Source organism: Heloderma suspectum, chromosome 1, assembly GCF_057233095.1.
Source record: "Heloderma suspectum isolate Gila_16-S chromosome 1, 16-S_ref, whole genome shotgun sequence".
NCBI lineage: Eukaryota > Metazoa > Chordata > Lepidosauria > Squamata > Helodermatidae > Heloderma > Heloderma suspectum.
In genome coordinates this window covers 403,469,986-403,493,978 of record NC_139458.1, presented here as the reverse complement: position 1 = coordinate 403,493,978, position 23,993 = coordinate 403,469,986, and the positions used below count along the sequence as shown (strand labels likewise).

At 43.4% G+C, this 23,993-nt stretch overlaps 1 protein-coding gene across 5 annotated transcripts in view; it reads left to right on the top strand.

Moving 5' to 3' along the window:
• Nucleotides 1-4,659, top strand: part of TRAF5 (TNF receptor associated factor 5) — a 54,081-nt gene extending 49,422 nt beyond the window's left edge. For 3 of the 5 annotated variants that reach the window (XM_084828879.1, XM_084828881.1, XM_084828878.1), the window contains one exon: nt 730-3,457. In XM_084828879.1, coding sequence (XP_084685005.1) covers nt 730-1,307 — 578 coding nt within the window. In that variant the 3' untranslated portion in view covers nt 1,308-3,457. Of the gene's footprint in view, nt 1-729 lie in introns of all 5 variants that reach the window. The other 2 variants (XM_084828876.1, XM_084828877.1) reach the window with 2 other exon arrangements.
• Nucleotides 4,660-23,993: the final 19,334 nt, after the last annotated feature.

The following is a 23,993-nucleotide window of genomic DNA, read 5'->3' as shown; positions in this document are numbered from 1 at the left end:
AAGTTTTTTGATGTTACAAGGCAGTTGACACCTCTCAGTCAGGACCAGTGAGGAGGACCATGGGGAAATCAACTTGCATAGACTAGTTCACTTATGTGTCTTGGAATGCACCAAGAAGGCTGTTATCGGCCTTTTGACTCATCTGCGCATGCTCAGAGGCTTTCTAGCATGGGAATTGCACCAATAATGAACTTAAGCAAGCATTATGGATCTCTAGGCTCTAACACTACAAATGACTTGGCTACACTCCTGGGGCCAATACAGTAAGACATACCACTGACCCCCAATCTACAGAGAAAGACTAGGGTTCAAAGAAAGCCCTTTATACAAAAGGTTATCAGTGTCAGAAGACTCTCAACAGCCAGGGTAAACCATTAGATGTTAATGTGTAAATAGCTGTCTAGACATTACAAACATCACTTCCACTAGTCTGTATATATCCCTCTCCCATCCATCTTCCTCTCCCCGTCCCCAAAAACTCTTTTATTAAAACAATGAAATTTTATTTTATTTTGAAACAAAGTTAACGAAATAAAGGCAACAAAAAACGTGCATAATAATAAAAAATCACAGTCACTAAAGAAGCAAAGGAATTCACTAATTATAAATCTAAGTAGCTCAATTTCTAATGAAAGTAAAAATGCAAGTTCTACAACATATGAAAGGAGCATGTGTAGGTGTATGCCATTTTTTGTTAACCTCTTAACATTATGTGTCTTTCTTCTCCAGTTGTTCTGGAAGACTTGTCGAACCAACATGATATCCACCTTGGTATCCACAGGGCACAACTTAACAAAAATGAAGAGCGGTTTAAGCTTTTGGAAGGGACAAGTTACAACGGGAAACTGATTTGGAAAATTGTGGACTACAAGGTGAAGAAGAAAGAGGCAGTAGAAGGCCACAACCTCTCCATATTCAGCCATCCTTTTTACACCAGCCGTTGTGGGTACAGATTATCTGCCAGAGCATATCTAAATGGGGATGGTTCAGGAAAGGGGACCCATGTTTCCTTGTACTTTGTAGTGATGAGAGGGGAGTTTGATTCCTTGTTACCATGGCCTTTCAAGCAAAAGGTTACACTTATGCTTCTGGACCAAAGTGGGAAGAAAAACCACATCTTTGAAACCTTTAAGGCTGACCCCAACAGCAGCAGCTTCAAAAGGCCAGAAGGAGAGATGAACGTTGCCTCTGGCTCTCCTCGGTTTGTTGCGCACACCATGCTGGAAAATGCAAAGAATACCTTTATCAAAGACGATACGCTCTTCCTGAAAGTAGTGGTGGATTTAAGTGACCTTGAAGAATTATGAGAGAACCTGGCAGAGAAATGTTAAAGGTGATGACTTGGTGGTGATCACTGGATTCTTTCAGACAACCAAGGGAAAGCTGCTCTTCAGTCTACTAACCTATTTTTATATACTTTGATAGTTTGACTATTATTTTTGTACTTTTTCAAAGTTGCATTAAGGAAACTGGCTAAGTGTCTACGAGTTTTAATTAGGAAAACTTCATATTAGAATTTGTTTTACATGTTTGAAAGTTCTTAACCGGGTCACTATCTCAGGAGCTATGTTCTTCGGTGATTCCGCAACAGGATGTTCTAGAATCCAAAGGCACATTACTAGAGGTGCTAATTGCTAAGGAATGTTTTGTATATTTCACTAGGTTCATGAAATCAATGCTAAAGTTACCTTGGTCAGTAGTCAGATTGTGACACACTTCCCATTTCCCCAATGCAAGGGCAGGCTGATCCTATGCATATTTAGTTAAAACCAAGTACTACTGAATTCAGCAGGGCTTATTTCCAAATAAATTGTGCGTAGGAATAATAATTCTGAAAACGATCTTCTTCTTGTGAACTTGAAGGTATTGTAGAGTGGACCCTATTTATAAAACATGATCTGAACATTTTTTGAAAACCAAAGTATAAGTATAGATTGTGATTCTAGAGCACTTAGTTACTTGAAAGTTTTGCAAGTAGCAGTCTTGTGGCACTCTAGTGTGTGTGTGTGTGTGTGCGTGCATGCACATAATCTGATAGTTTCTGTAATGCTCAATATGGGATGGAGTTGAATAGAACATGGTTCATCAGACACAGTTCTGATCTGAAATCTATGTGGAGTGAATGTGGATATATTTCATCTCCACAAAGGTAATGCTTACTGGCTTTGTATTGACTTGTAATATAGCACAGTCTTTGATCTTACTATTGCAAGACATAAGCAGACCTCTAGACTCCTGTTGAGCACAGGTGTGAGTGTTTCTGGCTTAGTCCTATGTAAAAAACGGAGCAGAAGCACCTTATTAGTTAAATGAGCTTGGAGGCCAGAACTACTGCCTATTACTGATGCTGTCGAGGATCAGATAAGGCAATCTTTTTTATATAGAACTTTTACTTCTAATACTCCATCCCTCTGCAGCTTTGAAGCCCACTGTGGGGCCAAATCTTTCTCTCCCCCCTCCCCTTTATTGATCTGTATGCTCCAGATATGGAAATGAATGTGAGCAATAAAAACTGCCTTTGATTTTTGAGTTACAAGACATGATCTTGTGTTCTCTACATAAATGGATTCCAGCACATAACACAGAAAAGCACTTTACAAAATTTATCCATTATTTCTACATAAATATGGTTGAATGTATTGTTATCCTACAAAGAAGAGTTTAATACGCACAGAAGTTTTTTTATCGGATGAAATTAGCAAGAATCATAACCACTATGAAAAAGGAAGGAAATGGGCTTATTTCTATAACACTTTTACAATTTTAAGAGTAAGGCTGAGAAATGTGAACATCCAAGAGGGATACTGCAAAGTATTACGATAATATATGTTGTCAGGTTCTCTCTCTGCCTCCTTGTTGCCAGTTAATATCACTTGGCTCACTAGTGATGCAATAAATCCTCACTCATGCATTGCATTGATATAGCAGAGTTTTTTGAGCATGGAAGGATGATCCTTTAATTAGTTAATAGATATTGTGATGGTTTTTTGATGTTGGTTGTGTAGTGTATTTTCATAGCAACTTTGAAAGCAGGCTTGCTTTTGCCATTTTACAAGCACTGATTTGTTTTTACTCTTTAAAAACTTTTAAATGAATGTTGAAATACAAGGAAGATGATGAATAGATTTTTTTTCATGGCTTCCAGGTCTCAGACCAAAGACTGCTAAGCGTTTTGAGAGCCTGGAGGAAGACATTATGCAGAGTTTGCTGCCTCTTCGCTCCATACTCTAACAGAGAAAATCTGTGGCACCCAGACAGCATCTGGGGAGCCACAGGATGGTACATATCTCCTCCTCCATATCTATAGACAGAGCTATGACTGAGGAGGAAGAAATCTGATCATGGATCTTCCCCCGCCGCTCTTCCAGCCACCGCAGAAAGATCCACAGCAGGTTCTCTTCCAAGGTCACAACTGGTAAGCAAGCTGGATGGGCTTAGAGGCCTGACAAGCTGATTTAAAAAAAAAAAAACAGGAGTTAAAGGCTGTAAACGCCTTCATCCTCCTCCCGCCCTGCCCAGCTCTTGCCGACAGGTCTTTGGACAGAGGGCTCCAAGATCAGAGCCCTCGTATCCAACATCTGTCCCCTAGGATTGCACTCTCCTTTCCTCACCTCTCATTCCTGTTTCCGTACTGCTATAGGCCTTGCTACCACAATTGGAAGAATAGGGTGGACAAGCACCGAGGCAGGGGGTGCTATTGCATATTCCTGGCGATCCCCAAGCTCTAGAGCAGAGGTGTTGAACTTCTTTGAGCTCAAGGGCCATTCAGAGAAGCTGTCGGGGGCCACATTCCAGTGATGGGAGGAGCTGAAGGCGAAAGGGGTGAGGCTAAAAATACCAACGTATTTTATCTTAAAAGCTTTTACTGCCAGTAACTAAGCCTTAAGAGAGGCATTTCAACCTTTTAGAATGGGGAAAAATTGCACAAAAGCCAGGAAACCATGAAATAGTCATTATGGGAAAGGAGATAGGGCCAAGGGGAACCCCAGAGGGCCAGACTGGTCCCTCAGTAGGGCTGGAATTGCCCCCAGGCTGACGTTCTGCACCCCTGCTCCAGAAGTTGAGTCTCTAGACTGAGACGTGGCAAATGTATTGAGCAGTATCCTATTTGGTACTAGAGCTAACGTAAATTCCATTGCACTACTGTAAGCTACTTCTAGCACAATGCCAATAGTGTTTGCTGGTGCAACAGGTTTTGTCAGAAAACCCGTCATGCAAGGAAATGCTGTTGGCGTTGTGCTAGAGGCAGCATGTGCTAGCGCGACATAATTTACATTAGTGCTAGTGCCAAGTAGAATACTGCCCATTACTGTTATATTACTGCCTTGTGTATAAGGCTTTTGTAAAGATGGCTGTGTTATTTATTAAAAATAGGCTTCATGTTTGTAATGCTGAACATTGTGATTTTTAGGTAAAATAGTTTTCTAATTCTTTTACTACTAGGAGTTTGTAACCCCTTCCCTTTTTAATAGGATGAAATTTGCCGTAGAAATCCCATTTTAAAACTCCTAATACCTGTGCTCCCTAAAGTTTACATCTTTTTGCACCAGTTTGTGACATGGTTTTTATGTATTTATTGCTGTAGAGTTTAATACTTTTGTTTATCTGTTTAAATGCTTCAATAAGTATTAAAAAAGCAATATTCCTTGAATGCCTCTCAAACCACAAGTATTGCTGAAATATTATTGAACTCTTAAACTGCTGACTGGAGAAGTGCTGTGCTAAGACATCAGCCTCTTCAGTGCCTGTTTTCTGTAGATGCAGCAGAATGGTCAAAACAAGAGAAAGAGAGAAAATGTTAAGCGTGCACAATTATCTTTCCCTAAAATGCAAAGTGTGTGGAAAGGGACCTATTTTTATTTGCAAAGGTAATTTGGCATAGAAAATGTCATCTGCCTCTAAAATAAACACCATTTTGTTATGGCTCAGATATAGGCTGCTTCCCAGAGCTGACCAGGGGTGGGGGGGATATTTTAGCTGTCTCTCTGCAACTGTTCCTGTTCTTCTGAAACTGCTCCTTCATAAATAGAAGCACATCTATCCAAAATACTTTAAGTGAGTGAACTGCAATTCACAAATGCTCCAAGAAGATCTTCCAAGAATTAATGTATTAAAGGAACCTCATTTTTGCTATTCGCCTGCCTTTTGCCTCAAAGTTCATACTTGGTGATTTTAATGGATGAGTCTTTTTTCTAGGAGCTGATTAACAATGGATGCAGCGAACGTGATTGCCATGTGTACAACTGGTGTTTTGTAGTCCTTAATACCAGCAAGTGCAAAGGTTAAAAACATGTTTTTAAATGATTGGAGGCACACAGTCCAAATTCAAATCTGTTTAATATGATCCACAACCAGATTGAGAATACAAGATATATATACGTACACACAAAGACACATATAGAGCAGTATTATCGTCAAAGCTAGACACATCAAGAACATGTTAACTGGACTCTAAATGGCAACAGAAAAAAAAACCTTAACAAACTTTTTAGTAACTACAGGGATGATGTTGGCTAAACAAAAAGATACATAAAACAAATTTGTCTCTCTATACCAGGCAACTTAGATTATAAGGCCTTAGCAGTTCTCTCATAATATCGTGATAGAAATTACAATATAATAAATGTATGTAGAGATGTAAAATTTCCAGTAATTCTGAGGCCATGGGAGAAAAACTTTTTTCCAGGGGGTTTCGGAAAAATTGGAAATTTTGGAAAAATTGAAAAATAAGCAATGTAAAAGCTCTCTACATACCTAAAATCACATTAGGCACAATCCTATGGAAGTTTAGGCAGAAAAAAGTCCTACAATTCCCAACATACCCCAGCCAACATGGGAGTTGTAGGACTTCTTTCTGTCTAAACATGCATAGGATTGCACCTTTGTTGCTTTAAGACAGCCTTTCCCAACCTGGTGCCCTACAGATATTTGGATTTCCGCTCCCATCAGCCTCAGGAAGCATTGCCAATGGTCAGGAACAACCAGGCACCGTAGTCCAAAACATCCAGAGGGCACCAGTTATTTTATGTATGACTTAGGTTGCTCATAAAATTAGCATTATATTTTAAAACTTTTAACAGTAAACTCAGTAAACTTGCAATTATTGTCTGAATAGATTAAATGACTGCTACAGCATCAGAGATACAGGACGTTGGAAGGACAGATACTGAAGCTGAAGCTCAAATATTTTGGCCACCTAATGCGAAGAGAAAACTCTTTGGAAAAGACCCTGATGCTGGGAAAGACTGAAGGCAAAAGGAGAAGGGGACGACAGAGGATGAGATGGCTAGATAGCATCACCGATGCAATGAATATGAACTTGAACACACTCCGGGAGAGAGCGCAGGACAGGAAGGCCTGGCATGCTATGGTCTATGGGGTCACGAAGAGTCGGACACGACTGAACGACTGAACAACATAGAACAAAACCCAAGCTTTCAAGAATGCACATTTACTGTCAAGAATGCACAGTGATGACTCAGCTCACATGTTGAGAAAGTGAGCATAAATGTCGATCAGTAAAATATACTTTTGTTCAATAATTTTAGTAAGGAATGACACAAATAACTATGCTGGGAATCTTACAGAGAATCTTTGTTGTTCAGTCGTTAAGTCGTGTCCAACTCTTCATGACCCCATGGACCATAGCATGCCAGGCCTTCCTGTCCTGCGCTCTCTCCCAGAGTGTGCTCAAGTTCATATTCATTGCATCGGTGATGCTATCTAGCCATCTCATCCTCTGCCGTCCCCTTCTTTTGCCTTTAGTCTTTCCCAGCATCAGGGTCTTTCCCAGTGACTTTTCTCTTCGTATTAGGTGGCCAAAATATTTGAGCTTCAGCTTCAGTATCTGTCCTTCCAATGAGCACTCAGGGTTGATTTCCTTTAGGATGGATGGACTGATTTGACCTTGCAGTCCAGGGGACTCGTAAGAGTCTTCTCAAGCACCACAGTTCGAAAGCATCAATTCTTCGGCGCTCAGCCTTCCTTATAGTCCAGCTCTCACAGCCATACATTACTACTAGGAAAACCATAGCTTTGATTATACAAACCTTTGTTGGCAAGAAGGTGATGTCTCTGCTTCTTACTATGCTGTCTAAGTTTGCCATAGCTTTCCTCCCAAGGAGCAAGCATCTTTTAATTTCATGGCAGCAGTCACTGTCTGCGGTGATCTTGGAACCCAAGAAAATAAAATCTGTCACTGCTTCCATTTCTTCCCCTTCTATATGGGCGAGAGCCAGTGTGGTGTAGTGGCAAGAGTGTTGGACTGGGACTTGGGAGATCCAGGTTCTAGTCCCCACTCGGCCATGGAAGCTCACTGGGTGACTTTGGGCCAGTCACACACTCTCAGCCCAACCCACCTCACAGGGTTGTTGTTGTGAGGATCAAATGGAGAGGAGGAGGATAATGTAAGCCACCTTGAGTTCCTTGCAAGAGGAAAAAAGGCGGGGTATAAATGCAATAAATAAATAAAATATGCCAGGAAGTGAGGGGGCCAGATGCCATGATCTTAGTTTTTTTAATGTTGAGTTTCAAACCAGCTTTTGCACTCTCCACTTTCACCCTCAACAAGAGGCTCTTGAGATCCTCTTCGCTTTCTGCCATTAGGGTGGTATCATCTGCGTATCTGAGGTTGTTGATAATTCTCCCGGCAATCTTAATTCCGACCTCTGATTCATCCAACCCGGCATTTCTCATGATGTATTCTGCATATAAGTTAAATAAGCAGGGCGACAATATGCAGCCTTGTCGTACTCCTTTCCCAATTTTGAACCAATTGGTTGTTCCATGTCTGGTTCTCACTGTTGCTTCTTGGCCCTCATACAGGTTTCTCAGGAGACAGATAAGGTGGTCTGGTACTCCCATCTCTTTCAGAATTTGCCACAGTTTGTTGTGATCCACATAATCAAAGGCTTTAGCGTAGTCAATGAAGCAGAAAGAGATGTTTTTCTAGAAATCTCTTGCTTTCTCCATGATCCAGCGAATGTTGGCCATTTGATCTCTAGTTCCTCTGCCTTTTCGAAACCCAGCTTGTACTTCTGGTAGTTCTCAGTTCACATGCTGCTGAAGCCTAGCTTGTAGGATTTTGAGCATAACCTTGCTGGCATGTGAAATGAGCACAATTGTACGGTAGTTTGAACACTCTTTGGCGTTGCCCTTCTTTGGAATTGGAATGTAAACTGACCTTTTCCAGTCTTCTGGCCACTGTTGAGTGTTCCAAATTTGTTGGCATATTGAATACTGGAGTGGGTTGCCATTTCCTTCTCCAGTGGACCACATTTTGACAGAACTCTCTGCCATGATCTGTCCATCTTGGGTGGCCCTGCACGGCATAGCTTATGGCTTCACTGAGTTACGCAAGCCCCTTCGCTACAACAAGGCAGTGATCCATGAAGACAGAGAATCTTACCAGCCTCCAAAACTAATTTCGTGCTAGCAGTGTGCTATCGTCCCCCCAACCAGAATGCTCAGAGTGATCTTGAGATGGGAAATGAAATCAGGGAGGCCTCCAAACAAAGACGTGTTGTAATAATAGGCGACTCCAATTACCCGGACATTGATTGGACAAATGTATGTTCCAGCCACGACAAAGACGTTAAATGTCTCAGTGCCCTAAATGATTTTGCCCTAGAACAGTTGGTCATGGAACCAACCAGAGGGGAGGCAACCTTGGATTTAATCCTAAGTGGTGTTGCCCAGGACCTAGAACGAGATGTAAATGTTGTTGAACCAATTGGAAACAGTGATCACAGTGCTATCAGATTTAAAATATATATATATAGGTAGAAAATTGCCCAGGAAGTCCAGCACAGTCACATTTGACTTCAAAAGAGGAAACTTCTCTAAAATGAGGGAACTGGTGAAAAGGAAGTTAAAATGGGGAGTCAAGAGGATTAAATCCCTTCAGAATGCTTGGAGATTACTCAAAACCACCATAATAGAAGCCCAGCTAAAATGTATACCACAGGTTAGGAAAAGTAGCACCAAGTCCAAGAGGTTGCCAGCATGGTTAACAGGCAATGCTAAGGGAGCTATTAGAGAAAAGAGAGCTTCCTTCAGAAAATGGAAATCTTGCCCAAGTGAGGAAAACAAAAGGCAGCATAAGCTTGCACAAAGGAGATGCAAGCAGACAATAAGAGATGCAAACAAGCAGTTTGAAGAGCATATCGCTAACAATATCAAGGCCAACAATAAAGAATTCCTGAAATATATCAGAATCAGAAAACCAGCTAGGGAGACAGTTGGACCATTGGATGACAACGGAGTTAAAGGAGTACAGGATAAGGAGATGGCAGAGAAGCTGAATGAATTCTTTTCATCCATCTTCACTGCGGAAGATATAGGACAGATACCTGAACAGCCTGAACTGATGTTTTCAGGAAGGGAGTCTGAGGAACTGAGGCAAATAGTGGTGATAAAAGATGACATTCTCAACCTTATTGATAAAGTGAAAGCAAATAAATCACATGGCCCAGATGATATCCATCCTAGAGTTCTCAAAGAACTCAAATATGAAATTTCTGATCTTCTAATCAAAATATGCAACGTGTCCCTAAGATCATCCTCTATACCAGAGGGCTGGAAGATGGCCAATGTAACACCAATTTTCAAAACGGGATCTGGCGGGAACCAAGAAATTATAGGCCCATTAGCCTAACATCTGTTCTGAGTAAATTGATTGAAAGGAAAGGAAAAGTTCCTCCTGTGCAAGCACCGAGTCATTGCTGACTCCTAGAGGGACGCCACTCTCGCTGGCGTTTTCATGGCAGGGTGGTTTGCCATTGCCTTCCCCAGTCGTGACCACCTTTCCCCCAGCAAGCTGGGTACTCATTTTACCGACCTCGGAAGGATGGAAGGCTGAGAGGAACTGAGCCAGCTACCCGAGACCCGGCTTCCACTGGGATCGAACTCAGGTCGTGGAGAGAGTTTAAGTTGCAATACTGCCACCTACCACTCTGCACCACATGAGGCTCTTAAAGTGATTGAAGGCATTATTAAAGGTAAAATTACTAAGCATGTAGAAGGACAAGCCCTGCTGAAAAAGAATCAGCATGGCTTCCGCAAAGGTACGTCGCTAACCTTCTAGAGTTCTTTGAGAGAGTCAGTAAACATGTAGACAGGGGTAATCCAATAGACATTGTCAAAAGCCTTTTGGAAGTCCCAAGTAAACAAAGTCCCTCACCAATGACTCCTGAGCAAACTTAGTAGTCATGGAAAAAGAGGACAGATCCTCTTACAGATCAGTAACTGTTTAAAGAACAGAACGCAGAGAGTAGGAATAAATGGTAAATACGCCAAAGGAGGGAAGTAAATAGTGGGATCCCACAGGGATCTGTATTAGGGTCAATGCTTTTCAACCTGTTCATAAACAATCTGGAATTAGGAGTGAGCAGTGAAGTGGCCAAGTTTGCCAATGACAACAAATTATTTAGGATGGTTAAAACAAGGGATTGTGAAGACCTCCAAAAGGATCTCTCCAAACTGGGAGGATGGGCATCTAAATGGCAAATGTGGTTCAATGTAAGCAAGTGTAAAGTGATGCATGTTGGGGCAAAAAATCCCAACTTCCAAGTATAGCCTGATGGGATCTGAGCTAGCAGTGACCAACCAGAAAAGAGATCTTGGGGTTGTGGTGAATAGCTCAATGAAGATGTCAACCCAGCGTGCGGTCAATGTAAAAAAGGCAAACGCCATGTTAGGCATAATTAGAAAAGGAATTGAGAATAAAACTGCCAATACTGCCCCTATACAAATCTATGGTGTGACCAGACTTGAAATACTGTGTACAGTTCTGGTAACCACACCTAAAAAAAGATATTGTAGACCTGGAAAAAGTGCAGAAAAGGGCAACTAAAATGATAAAGGGGCTGTAGCATCTCCCCTGTGGGGGAAGGTTACAACAGCTGGGATTGTTTAGCTTGGAAAAAAGGAGGGTAAGGGGAGACATGATAGAGGTCTACAAAACTATGCATGGTGTGGAGAATGTGGATAGAGAGACATTTTTTCCCCTCTCTCAAAATACTAGAACCCGGGGCCATCCTGCGAAGCTGATTGGTAGGAGATTCAGGACAGATAAAAGGAAGTACTTCACACAGTGCATAGTTAAAACTATGGAATTCACTACCACAGGATGTAGTAATGGCCACCAATTTGGATGGTTTTAAAAGGGGTGTGGAAAGAATCCTTTAACCCTCACCCCTAATGTGTTGTGTGTACCCCAGAATGGCAACGCGGTTATAAGAGTGCCGTTGGCATCTGCTTTAGGTGTCCAACAGATGCTTGTGCTTGTGTTTAGTATGAACCAGAGTTGCTCCATGTTTGTATGCTAGCCCACCCTTGTCAATGGCACCACAGTCTGAGAAGCAGATTACAGCCTGTCAGCAGTTTCCCTGGGAATTGTAAGGGAGGATAAGTTCCTCCCCAGGCCGCGAGCTGATAACACTGTACTTTGTGCAGTAACTGAGTGTCAGTAGCTGGCAAGCATCCATCCTGTCCAAGGAGGGAACATTCAGCCCCTTTCCAGATAACACACTGTGTGAATGCCTCCAAGTAATGCAGCTACTAGAGCATGGCTAGAGTTCTTCCCTATATGTGATGTATTTTACTGTACAAAAGCCCACCCCACTGAACACTCGGGGCTCTCTACCCCTTTGCTGACAGAGTTCCTTGCTGGCCATGCAATAAAGCGCTTTCAGATCCAGAGTCTTACCCGTGTCTAGTGTGATCCATTGTCCGGCTAGACAACGAACAAGGCACGTGTTCCGCTCATACAACAATTTTGCGACCGTGGCAGGACCATCTGGCTCATGTCCCTCTTCTCCACCCAGAATCAATGCCCAGGCGCCACCAGGTGAGTTCACCTGAGGGATCTTATTTCCGGTGGAGGGTTGGGGAGACTTCAATAAGGGACAGGTCCAAGATAAAGGCAAGATGGATCACAAATACAACCAGGTAAAGAAAAGTGAAAAATTGTGTCATTCTCTGGACTGTTTCTGAAAGACTTGGGGTTACAGTCCTCGAAGTCAGAGATAGACTTGGGGTTAGAGTCCTTGAAGTCAGAGACAGACTTGGAGTTAGAGTCCTCAAAGTCAGAGAAAATTAGATTCTGGCCAGAATCAGGTTTTCGGGTTGGAGTCCCGGAAGCCAGATTTTCTTCAGGTTAGAGTCCTGGAAATCAGAACCTTGGGTTTGAGTCCCAGAGTTCTAAACTGGTTGTGAGTTCCAGTCTCAAAACCAAGATGAGAAACACATGTTCTCCCCCTTTGGGCAGTCCTTTAGATGTGATGATGAAGTCTTTCAAGAATATGTCCGGTACTGCTGATTTGTAAAAAAAAAAAAAAAAGTACGTGTATTTTGTGCACTGAAGAGTGGCCTGTCACCTCCCCTCTTGGCCAAATATAGGATCTTTTAACCAACAAATATTAAGGGACTTAAGATTAGTCTAAGAGAAAATCTCCTGGCCAGATGGATTATTGGCACCTTTGGGCAAATGAGGCTTACAAACAGAGCCAAAGAGGAAAGGTTTTTGTCCCAGAAAGCCTTAGCTCCCCAATAACGGCTCCGTCTGGTTATTTAGCTACCTCTGCCCCATCTGGTTTGTATCCCCTTTTGAGTTCCACTATACAAACTTTTAACCCCCACTGTCCCAGGTGGAGATGGAGCTCCTAGCGAGCCCGCCAGAACCAGTTGCTAAAGGGTTTTTTTTTTGTTGGCAATTTTCATGATTTTAGAGTTTGTTCTCATAGCTATATTCACATACGGTGAAAGCCACGCTTTTTGCTACTAACAGAAGCTAAAACAATGCACGATAATCACTCTTCACACTGTGTACCTTCTAACTGATAAGGGATGCTTCTGTACTATGAGAAAACATTTTGCTGCCAAAAGAGAAAGGCCTTGGTTAAGGGGGGCCAGCAGTGTATGTACTTTCTGTCAGTTTTCTAGCTCAGTGAGACTTGCTCTATAGAATCCTGAGTGTATTAGCCAAATTCCCTCAGCCTTCGCGAAGATCCTAGTAAGGTTATAACCAGAGTTAGAACCCGTTTTGCACCCACTTTCCACCTGTGGTGGATATAGTTCAATTGTTAGAAGCCCTTTTGGCTACTGATGAAAGGGCAAAATTATACACGAGGAGAGTTCTTCTCCAGAGTCTCCCAGTCCATTTGCACATACAGCGGTATGGACTCAGAAGTTGAGCAGAGAAAAAATGTTCCCGTGTAGCAAGGAAAGTCTGTGTCAGAGGTTTTGAGTTTGGCAAATGCATTTTTTTTTAATGGTAGAGATGAGAGAGAGAAGAAAAGAGAAAAGGAGTCAGTAAATAATGTGAAAATGCTGGCCACAGCAATTTCTGAAGGTAGATTTTACAAGATGCGAGGGAGAGGACGTGGGCGAGGAAGAAGCCGAGGAGGCCAGCCACAGGGGCCCCGGCAGCTGCCTCAAAATGCCCGCGACATCTGTAATTAGGGTTTGATGGGTTAGCAAGTGCAGAAAGAGAAGACAGTAGGCAATGACAGTCCCAGGGAGATTTCCACATAAAAGCCAAAAACCCCTTCCCCAACGCCTAACAGTTGGAAACTGAAATTGAATGCCCCGTTCTTGAAAATCAAGGTTGGAGAAAATGAGTACTCTTGTCTAGTTGATACTGGCGCCAGTTGTTTTTATGCTATAAATACCAAAGAACTTCCCCTCTCGGGTTGCCGAGAGTGGGTGATGAAATTGATGGGATCACAAATTTACCAACCCCTTAGTAAAGAAGTCATGGTGTCTGTAGGGCCCTTTTAAAACAGACCATGCTTTTATACTAATAGATCATAGTTCTGTAGATTTATTAAGAAGAGATTTGTTAAGTAAATTTTGAGCTGAATTTAAATATGATCCTAATAACTTGTGAGTTTCGCTGCCATCCACTCATTTGATGGCATTTACTGAAAGAGTGGAGCCAAGATGTTCCTCCCTCCCAGAAGCCCTTGGGAAAATGCTGATCTCCTTAAGAGAAAGCCACCTCTATCTCTTGTAAAACAAATGAACTTAATAAAAATAAGGTCCGTTAAAATTTTAGAGATGAAGACAATCTCTCGTTGTTTCAGTCTTCTCAAGCTTAAAGGAAGAAACAAGCCCAAGCACAGGCTTCGCCAAGAGCGTATGCTGAATTGTGTGCTATTGTAAGAAGTGTTAACTTTAGCTGAAAGTCTCCAGTAAGAAGCAAGTAGACAGAAAGTGTAGAGGGCACCAGGTTGGAGAAAGCTAGAGTAGAGGCTTGTAGAAAATCAGAGTCTGATAGAAATGTTGCAAAGCATAGTGAACTAATGAAGGTCAAGCGAGAGTTGCACCAGGAGTGTAAGAAGAGTTGCTTTGTGTGTAGAACGGATAACCACAAATCATTTATGGGTCAGGATGTACCCAAAACTGGAAAGTTCAAATTAGTGAGTTGCTTAAGAATGTGTGCTTTGTTCCATTGATACAAGTAGTGTATACTGAATTGCTCCCTTTGTTTATGCTGTTGCTGTATAAGTTTAATCTCTGAGCATGTGCAGATGTATTTCTGACTATGCTGTTACAATTCCTTATGAGAGTTTTGAATCAGCTAGTCTCTCCGCTCAAGTAGCTGAGCTCATTGCTCTAAAATCAAAAACTGTTCGCTGATTCATGATACGCTTTTAAAGTAGTTCATGATTTTGGTCAATTATAAGAAAAGAGAGAGTTCATGACTTCTGCAGGAACCCCCATTGAAAATAGAAAATATATTTCAGATTTGTTAAAAAGCAGTCCTCCTGCCATCTTCCATTGTTATTATTTAATGTGCAGCTCATACATATGAGCAAGATGTTGTGTCTCACTCAAATTCCCATGCTGATGCAGCTACAAAAGGCTGCTGCACAACTCTCTTGTTAATCTTTGGGACCTCAGCATAGCCCAAGATTTTGTCCCAAAACATAATGAGGTGGAGTCGCACAGGTTGTATTTTACACCCCAACGCTCTTTGGCATTCCCCAGGCAGCCTCTTGGTAGTGCCTGGGTCACTCCATTTCCTCTTGGCCGACATGCTTCACTCCTTTTTGCATGCCATCAGAGAAGGATAGGCCATCTGTCTCTGTTGCGTCACCTGTCAATCCCACAATGCAGGACATCTTGTGAAGGTTGTGCAAGGATATAGAGGTCTTTTAAAAGGTCCGTTTTTATTATTATTTTTTATTAAATTAAATTTATTAATCGCCCATCTGGCTGGTCACCCAGCCACTCTGGGCGATGTACAGCATATAATAAAACAGTTTAAAACAATAAAATTCTACAATAAAAACATTTTCTAAAATACCCTAACCCACCCCAAATGCCTGCCTGAACTAAAGATGCCGTTTTTACATCTGCAGATGGATTTTATTCAAATGTCCAGGTGTTGTAGGTTTGAATATGTGTTAGAAATTGTGTGCCTGTTTTCTGGATGAGGTAGAGGCATCCCCTTGCAGGAAGGCAGACGCTACCACAGTCACAGGTGTGCAAAGTGATGAACATTTCCCAACACTTCACTGCTCATATCACCCCTCCCCGCCCCCCCCCCCAAAAAGGTTTGGGAAATGTAAAGAACAAATGGGATACTGAAGAGCAAAAAGTGTCAAAGTTATGTACTGAATTGAACTCTGATTAGGTAACTATTTTGTCATTAGCCCTGATGTCTATGAGGGCCACCCCAAAACAGAAAACACCATTTGTCTCCATATGAAATTATCACCGGCAGGCCAAAGGTCAGAAACAAGTCCTGCCAGACAAATCTGATCTCATTTTTTGATCAAGTAACCTCCCTTGTAGACCATGGGAATGCTGTAGACATCATATACCTCGACTTCAGCAAAGCTTTCGACAAAGTGCCCCATGATATCCTGATGAGCAAACTAGCTCAAAGTGGGCTAGATGAAACAGCGATCCAGTGGATCCACAGTTGGCTACAGAATCGGACTCAAAGAGTGCTTATCAATGGGACCTTCTCAAACTGGGGAGAGGTAACGAGTGGGGTACCGCAGGACTCAGTCCTGGGCCCAGTGCTCTTCAACTTTTTTATTAATGACTTGGAGGAGGAGGTGCAGGGAATGCTGATCAAATTTGCAGATGACACCAAATTGGGTGGGATAGCTAATACTTTGGAAGACAGAAACAAAATTCAAAGTGATCTGGATAGACTGGAGCGCTGGGCAGAAAACAACAGAATGACATTTAATAGGGATAAATGCCAAGTTCTGCACCTAGGAAAAAGAAACCAAATGCACAGTTACAAGATGGGGGATACGTGGCTCAACCACACTACAAGCGAGAAGGATCTTGGAATTGTTGTCGATCACAAGCTGAATATGAGCCAACAATGTGATATGGCTGCAAAAAAGGCAAATGCTCTTTTGGGCTGCATTAATAGAAGCATAGCTTCCAAATCCCGGGAAGTCCTAGTTCCCCTCTACTCAGCACTGGTTAGGCCTCATCTGGAGTACTGTGTCCAGTTCTGGGCACCACACTTTAAGAAGGATGCAGACAAACTGGAGAGGGTTCAGAGGAGGGCAACAAAGATGATCAGGGGACTGGAAACAAAGCCCTATGAAGAGAGACTGAAAGAACTGGGCATGTTTAGCCTTGAGAAGAGAAGACTGAGGGGAGATATGATAGCCCTCTTCAAGTACTTGAAAGGTTGTCACAGAGAAGAAGGCCAGGATCTCTTCTTGATCATCCCAGAGTGCAGGACACGGAATAATGGGCTCAAGTTATAGGAAGCCAGATTCTGGCTGAACATCAGGAAAAAATTCCTGACTGTAAGAGCAATACGACAATGGAACCAATTACCTGGGGAAGTGGTGGGCTCTCCCACACTGGAGGCGTTCAAGACGAGGCTGGACAGCCATTTGTCAGGGATGCTCTGACTTGGATTCCTGCATTGAGCAGGGGGTTGGACTCGATGGCCTTGTAGGCCCCTTCCAACCCTACTATTCTATGATTCTATGAAATTTTTGTCCTCACCTCCCGAATATGAGGACTCTACCTACACTCATTCATTGACCATAAACTATTGGAAGAAATTCATTCACAATTTGAAGAAGCACGTCCTTTGCACCCAGTCATAAGCAGTGTCACAGCCTAGAAGTTAGAGATTGGGTCTATGTGAAAAGACATCAAGCATGCCATTCCACCAGATGACCACAAGGTAGCCAAAACCTTCACCTTCTTTGGACCAGGACGAGAAGCAGATGACAACGGGGTAGCCAAAAACCGCACCTTCCCCGGACTAAGACGAGATGTGAGGGCCTGGACAGCAGATGGCATCAAGGAATGGTGGAAAGGCCCATACCAAGTTCTTCTAGTCTCACACACCACTCTCAAAGTAGCAGGCCGAGATTCCTGGATCCATTACTCCCATTGTGCCATCACTGGAGGAGCTACGACAGACAGCCCTGCTGAGTCAGGGCCAGAAGATGCTGACATCACAAGATCAAGCTGCACTTCCCCTGACCAAGAAACAGGGGAACTCGAAGGAGATGGAAACGGACTTCGCAGGAACGACGCTAAGCCGCCTGATCACGACAAGGGTGTGCCAGAAGCAGACGAAAAGTGTGCCTTGCCATGGCAGGCAACACACCTAGATGGACTCCAGTTGAAATTACAGCACTTGTCCTAAGCATGTTTCTTTACTGTACCTCAACCATTTTAGTCAGAGATCAGCCACGTGCAGTTACTAACTGTAAAGTACAATGCCCTATTCCGGTAGTGAAGCCTGTTCCTCTGCGCATACTGCAAAGTTGTAAGTATACTTTCTGCAGGGGGGAGAAAGCTGTGTTATTAATTACAAAAAAAGAAAGTAGGGTTATTTGCACCAATCCAATGAGCCCCTAGGTGCATGATGTCATAAAAGAATTTTAGAATAATGAAATGGGCTCCCCAACTACTTCCCATCCTATAAATATGGGCATCCCAGGTGAACTCGAAAAACTGGCAGTCACCACCACACCTGAGCCAATTTCTAGGAGTTGGGGTTCAAACACATATTTACATTTATTAAGAGTCATAGCTGCTCACACCCCCACTCATAGCCATGGTGGAGTCCCTCTAGTGGGTATCCCAGTGACCATTTCACAGTTGGAACAAGCACAACAATTAAACTTGACATCTCCTGACATGAATGGCCAGACCAGACTGTCCTTAAGTGGTGAGGCTGTTGCCACCTTTTGTGCTACTTACCTCCCCGCTAACCAGTCTAACATACATCACCATAGTTGCAACATATCACTTCAGTTTGATGGGACAAACTGGACTGTAGAAACAGAATCTTCTATAGAAGTTGTGGCAGATGAGGTTAGCGGTTAGGCAGCTGTTTCCTATAACCTCTTTTATCCCTTTACACAAAATGCCACCATTTCCACTTTGAGGCTGCCAGCGGGTGTTTGGTGGCTATGTGGACACACAGCAACACTTGCGCTTCCATCTTTAAGTACTCCATGTCAGTGTCCCCCGGGGCTTGTTGTGCCAGGTATGCGCATTGCCACAGACCTGCCCCAGGGCTGCCAACGCAATAAACGCAGTTGGGCCGGGTTTGGTCATGGTCTCATACCTACATATGGAGTTGCAAAAATATTATGACGACATCTGTGTTCTATCTGAATCCCTCACTCAGTTCATTAATGAAAGTGCTGCAATTACCAAATCCCTCTCCGGTGAACTAGCTGAGGTACAACTAATAACCTTGCAAAATAGGCTGGCTCTAGACTACCTCTTAGCTTCACAAGGAGGTGTGTGCGCTTCAACTGGGAATGAGTGTTGTAACAGATAACCAACCTGACATCCTGCACCACCTAAATAATATAAATAAAATCTCTAAAGATATTTCACACATAAGCAAGGATGCCTTTAGAGATTAGCTGAATTCTTAGCTTCCTTCTACTGCTTGGGTAAGAAAACTAGTTATTGCAATTGTTGTTATTCTTGTGTTACTAATTGCTATTCCATCCTTTGTGCGATGTTGTACAAACCTTGTTCCTCTTTTATATAAGGGTTGTCAACTTCCTACAGGCCAGGATACAGCCATGCCTGTAATTGAGCCCACCCCCCACCCCGATTATCCAGTTCTCCAGTCCATCGCCTTAAACTTAAAAGAATTCTATTCATGATCCAAGATTGTACAAAGTACTATTTGGATCAAAGGGCGGATTGTGGAAAGAATCCTTTAACCCTCACCCCTAAAGTGTTGTGTGTACCCCAGAATGGCAACGCAGTTATAAGAGTGCCATTGGCATCTGCTTAAGGTGTCCAACAGATGCTTGTGCTTGTGTTTAGTATGAACCAGAGTTGCTCCATGTTTGTACGGTAGCCCACCCTTGTCGTTGGCACCACAGTCTCTGAGAAGTAGATTACAGCCTGTCAGTAGTTTCCCTAGGAATGGTAAGGGAGGATAAGTTCCTCCCCAGGCCACGAGCTGATAACATTGTACTTCATGCAGTAACTGAGTGTTGGTAGCTGGCAAGCGTCCATCCTGTCCAAGGAGGGAACATTCAGCCCCTTTCCAGATAACAAACTGGGTGAATGCCTCCAAGTAATGCGGCCACAAGGGCATGGCTAGAGTTCTTCCCTATATGTGATGTATTTTACTGTACAAAAGCCCACCCCACTGAACACTCAGGGCTCTCTGCCCCTTTGCTGACAGAGTTCCTTGCTGGCCATGCAATAAAGCTTTCGACAAAGTGCCCCATGATATCCTGATGAGCAAACTAGCTCAAAGTGGGCTAGATGAAACAGCGATCCAGTGGATCCACAGTTGACTACAGAATCGGACTCAAAGAGTGCTTATCAATGGGACCTTCTCAAACTGGGGAGAGGTAACGAGTGGGGTACCGCAGGACTCAGTCCTGGGCCCAGTGCTCTTCAACATTTTTATTAATGACTTGGAGGAGGAGGTGCAGGGAATGCTGATCAAATTTGCAGATGACACCAAATTGGGTGGGATAGCTAATACTTTGGAAGACAGAAACAAAATTCAAAGTGATCTGGATAGATTGGAGCGCTGGGCAGAAAACAACAGAATGACATTTAATAGGGATAAATGCCAAGTTCTGCACCTAGGAAAAAGAAACCAAATGCACAGTTACAAGATGGGGGATACGTGGCTCAACAACACGACAAGCGAGAAGGATCTTGGAATTGTTGCCGATCACAAGCTGAATAAGAGCCAACAATGTGATGTGGCTGCAAAAAAGGCAAATGCTCTTTTGGGCTGCATTAATAGAAGCATAGCTTCCAAATCCCAGGAAGTCCTAGTTCCCCTCTACTCAGCACTGGTTAGGCCTCATCTGGAGTACTGTGTCCAGTTCTGGGCACCACACTTTAAGAAGGATGCAGACAAACTGGAGAGGGTTCAGAGGAGGGCAACAAAGATGATCAGGGGACTGGAAACAAAGCCCTATGAAGAGAGACTGAAAGAACTGGGCATGTTTAGCCTTGAGAAGAGAAGACTGAGGGGAGATATGATAGCGCTCTTCAAGTACTTGAAAGGTTGTCACAGAGAGGAAGGCCAGGATCACTTCTTGATCATCTCAGAGTGCAGGACATGGAATAATGGGCTTAAGTTCCAGGAAGCCAGATTCCAGCTGAACATCAGGAAAAACTTCCTGACTGTTAGAGCAATACGAAAATCGAACCAATTACCTAGGAAGGTGGTGGGCTCCCCCACACTGGAGGCGTTCAAGACGAGGCTGGACACCCATCTGTCAGGGATGCTCTGACTTGGATTCCTGCATTGAGCAGGAGGTTGGACTCGTTGGCCTTGTTGGCCCCTTCCAACCCTACTATTCTATGATTCTATGAAAGCGCTTTCAGATCCAGAGTCTTATCCATGTCTAGTGTGATCCATTGTCCGGTTAGACAACGAACAAGGAGCGTGTTCCGCTCATACAACAGGGGGTTGGACAAATTCCTGGAAGGGCTATCAATGGCTACTAGTCTTGATGGCTATGTGCTACCTCCAGTACCAGAGGCAGGGAGCCTAGGCACACCAGTTGCTGGGGAACATGGGTGGGAGGGGGCTGTTGCACCCATGCCCTGCTTGTGGGTTCCTGGTCAACAGCTGGTTGGCCACTGTGTGAACAGAATGCTGGACTAGATGGACCCTTGGTCTGATCCAGCATGGCTCTTATGTTATGATTTAAAAAAAAATTTTCCCATGGCTTCATTATTATTTCCAGACACTTTGCGCTCTATTCTTTCTATAAAAGTTTTCTTATTACATTGTTTTTAGAAATCGTGAAGGGGGGGGAGTAAAGTCTGGGTAACAATATATAAATATTTCATCTTAAATTCTAAAAGAAAATTTCATAATCCAAGCCTGTTCAATTTTTCCAATTTTTGAAGAAAAAATTCCTCAGAAAAAACGGTATTTTTTCCAGGCCTTCACATCTATAGATGTAATAGTTTCGAAACTGTAAGAACAAAATTTAGTTGCCAAGGATATCAGACTTTGCTGTTGAATATCCTAAGCTTAGCAGAACTTCTTTTGCTCCTTATCCATTTTCTTTATTCTACAGTGTAGAGTATTCATGTAGGTATTTCTATAGCAATCATGCTAGATCACAGAACAGTAGCAAGTCTCCTGTTGGTTAAAACAAAATGTAATCCATCTACAAAGGGTAGATGCCCAAGCCACACATGGAGTTGAATCCAGTTTTCAAGCACAACACTGCATTAGCCACACACCCAAGCACCCCAAGATTTGTTCTGAGGAAGTGATTGAAATCTTTCATTATGCCCTGTATCCAAAATAGGAACTGAGTTATAATCTTAGCATGAAACACCTGTAAAGTCGTATGTAATAATCAACCACCCTTTGAGTAACGATCTTTGAAGAGCTGCTAAACTTTACGAGCCAGCAGGAGTGCAGAAGATCTGTGGAGACTCCATTTTAAAGTATGATGAAAATTATTACCAAGATATTTATAATATCCTTGTTCATTTGGATTCCCATTGAGAGCCCAGCTATATAATTTCCTGTATTTTGAAAAGATTATTATCTTGGTTTTGGTGTAATTAATAACCAGATGATTAGTGTCAAAAAGTGAGCAAAAGCCTTCAACAAATGATATAATCCCAGCCTTGACTCTGCCAATAAAAGCAGCAGCAATGGGACTCTTGTGGCAGCTAGTTTGGGGGCATGAGAATCAACTGATTTTAGAAATGGAGCGAAGTCATTCATATATAGGTTGAATGAAGTGGGTAATAATGCATAACCTTGTCTCACATCCTGAGGAGAGGAGATAGCCTTAGTTAATACTCAATTTGGGCTGTACCTACCTTGCAGAGGAGTCACATAATGTAATTGTTTAATCCAAAAAAGTAGCCAAGACACACAGCGGATATTGTACCAGTGTACATAGAGAAAACACATGCTAGGTGAAATCTGAAATGGCTCTAATACCTACCTGCTGTGGGGAAGGAGAATGTTACAGAATTGAGGCCACTCTATATGTCAGTTTACTACCTTCCTTCCGGTCCTCTGCATACTCTACTGTAATCCTGGTTGTGAACTAGATTTTAACAAGGCTATTATGCTGTTTTGAAGTGAACAAGACCTAAAAGGGCTGGTCCATAAGCTCCACTTCCTGACATGCTCCCCTATGAACCAAAAGTAGATAAAGATGCTCTTATCAACTCCTCCCCACTTTGAAATAGTAACAATGGCTTTGGCAAAGTCCTCCTCTTCCCATGCACTTCAGCTGCGCACGCAAGGCACAGGCCAGGTGGGAGAAAAAATGGAAATTCGAAGTTGTCCTCTTAGGCACTTCATTTGCCTCTCCCCATGTATTAGCAACGCAGCAGGCACATGGGAGGGAGCAACAGGTGTGCTTATTGGAAAAACGAGGGCCCCGGGAGATGGACTCCAATGCCTTCAGCAAGGCTTTATGAATAGACTGTAATTTTACCCACACTTAGGTCACAATCCTATGGGTTGCAGCCTCATGAACCAGAAGCCTCTGCACTCAGAGGCTTCTGTGTAACCAATGCCCTGCCAAGCTGCTGCTGGCTGGGCAGGAGGAGTGACAGAGGAGACTTTCACCTCTCTGCTCTCCATGTTTTGTTTTCTTTAGATGGACCTCTGAGCCTGTCTACAGAAGACATGCTGGCGGGGGCTGGAGAGGCCACAGGATTCCTCATATCCTGGCTTCTCCTCTCCCCACCCCGCACCACCCACCAGAACGCCCCCTTTCTGACTCCTGAGGCCGCTTTTGTGACCTCAGGAAGCAGCCACCGTGATTCTTTCCACAGTGGCTGTGAGGGGGCAGGGGGAGGGACCAGATATTGAAGTCCCCCTCCTGAGGTCTATGGTCTAGGAGCAGGGATTTGGAAGAATCCTGTGGTCCCTAGGATGCTCCCCCCAACTTTAATGCAATTATCTTAGTCTGTATTTGTTTTGCATTTAATTTGCTCCCACTTAATTTGCTCCTACAACTATGAGCGCACATACCTGCCACCTCAAGATAACACTTCATGTTGGCCTCTAGTCCATGAAAGCTTATGCTATAATAATAAATATGTTAAGCCTTTTAGGGTGCAATCCTATGGCCATTAGTCAGCAGCTAGATGGCCACAGGATAGGTCGGTTCTCTGAGAACCGACCTTCACCCCCTCCCGCGCTGCCTCGTAGGCGGCGCGGAACAGACCCACACTCGGAAGAGGAGTGTGGAGTGGCGAAAACTGTGTTTCTGGGGGTGTGCCAGGGCAGGGAGGTGGAAGTGCCGTTCCGACACTTCCTATGCGTCATCCAGTGCCTCCCCCCGCTCCAACTTCCCACGGCTAGACGGCCAAAAGTGTCTGTCTCGCTGCGAATGCAGGGCGGCTGAAGCACAGAGGGGATGATCCCCTCCGCACTCTTCCTGCCCTGCATTGGATAGGCGGTCGCCTCTGAGTTCGGAGGTGGCCACCTATCCTGATAGAATTGCTCCCTCCTGATGCAGTCCTATGTATATTTAGACAGAAAAAAGTCC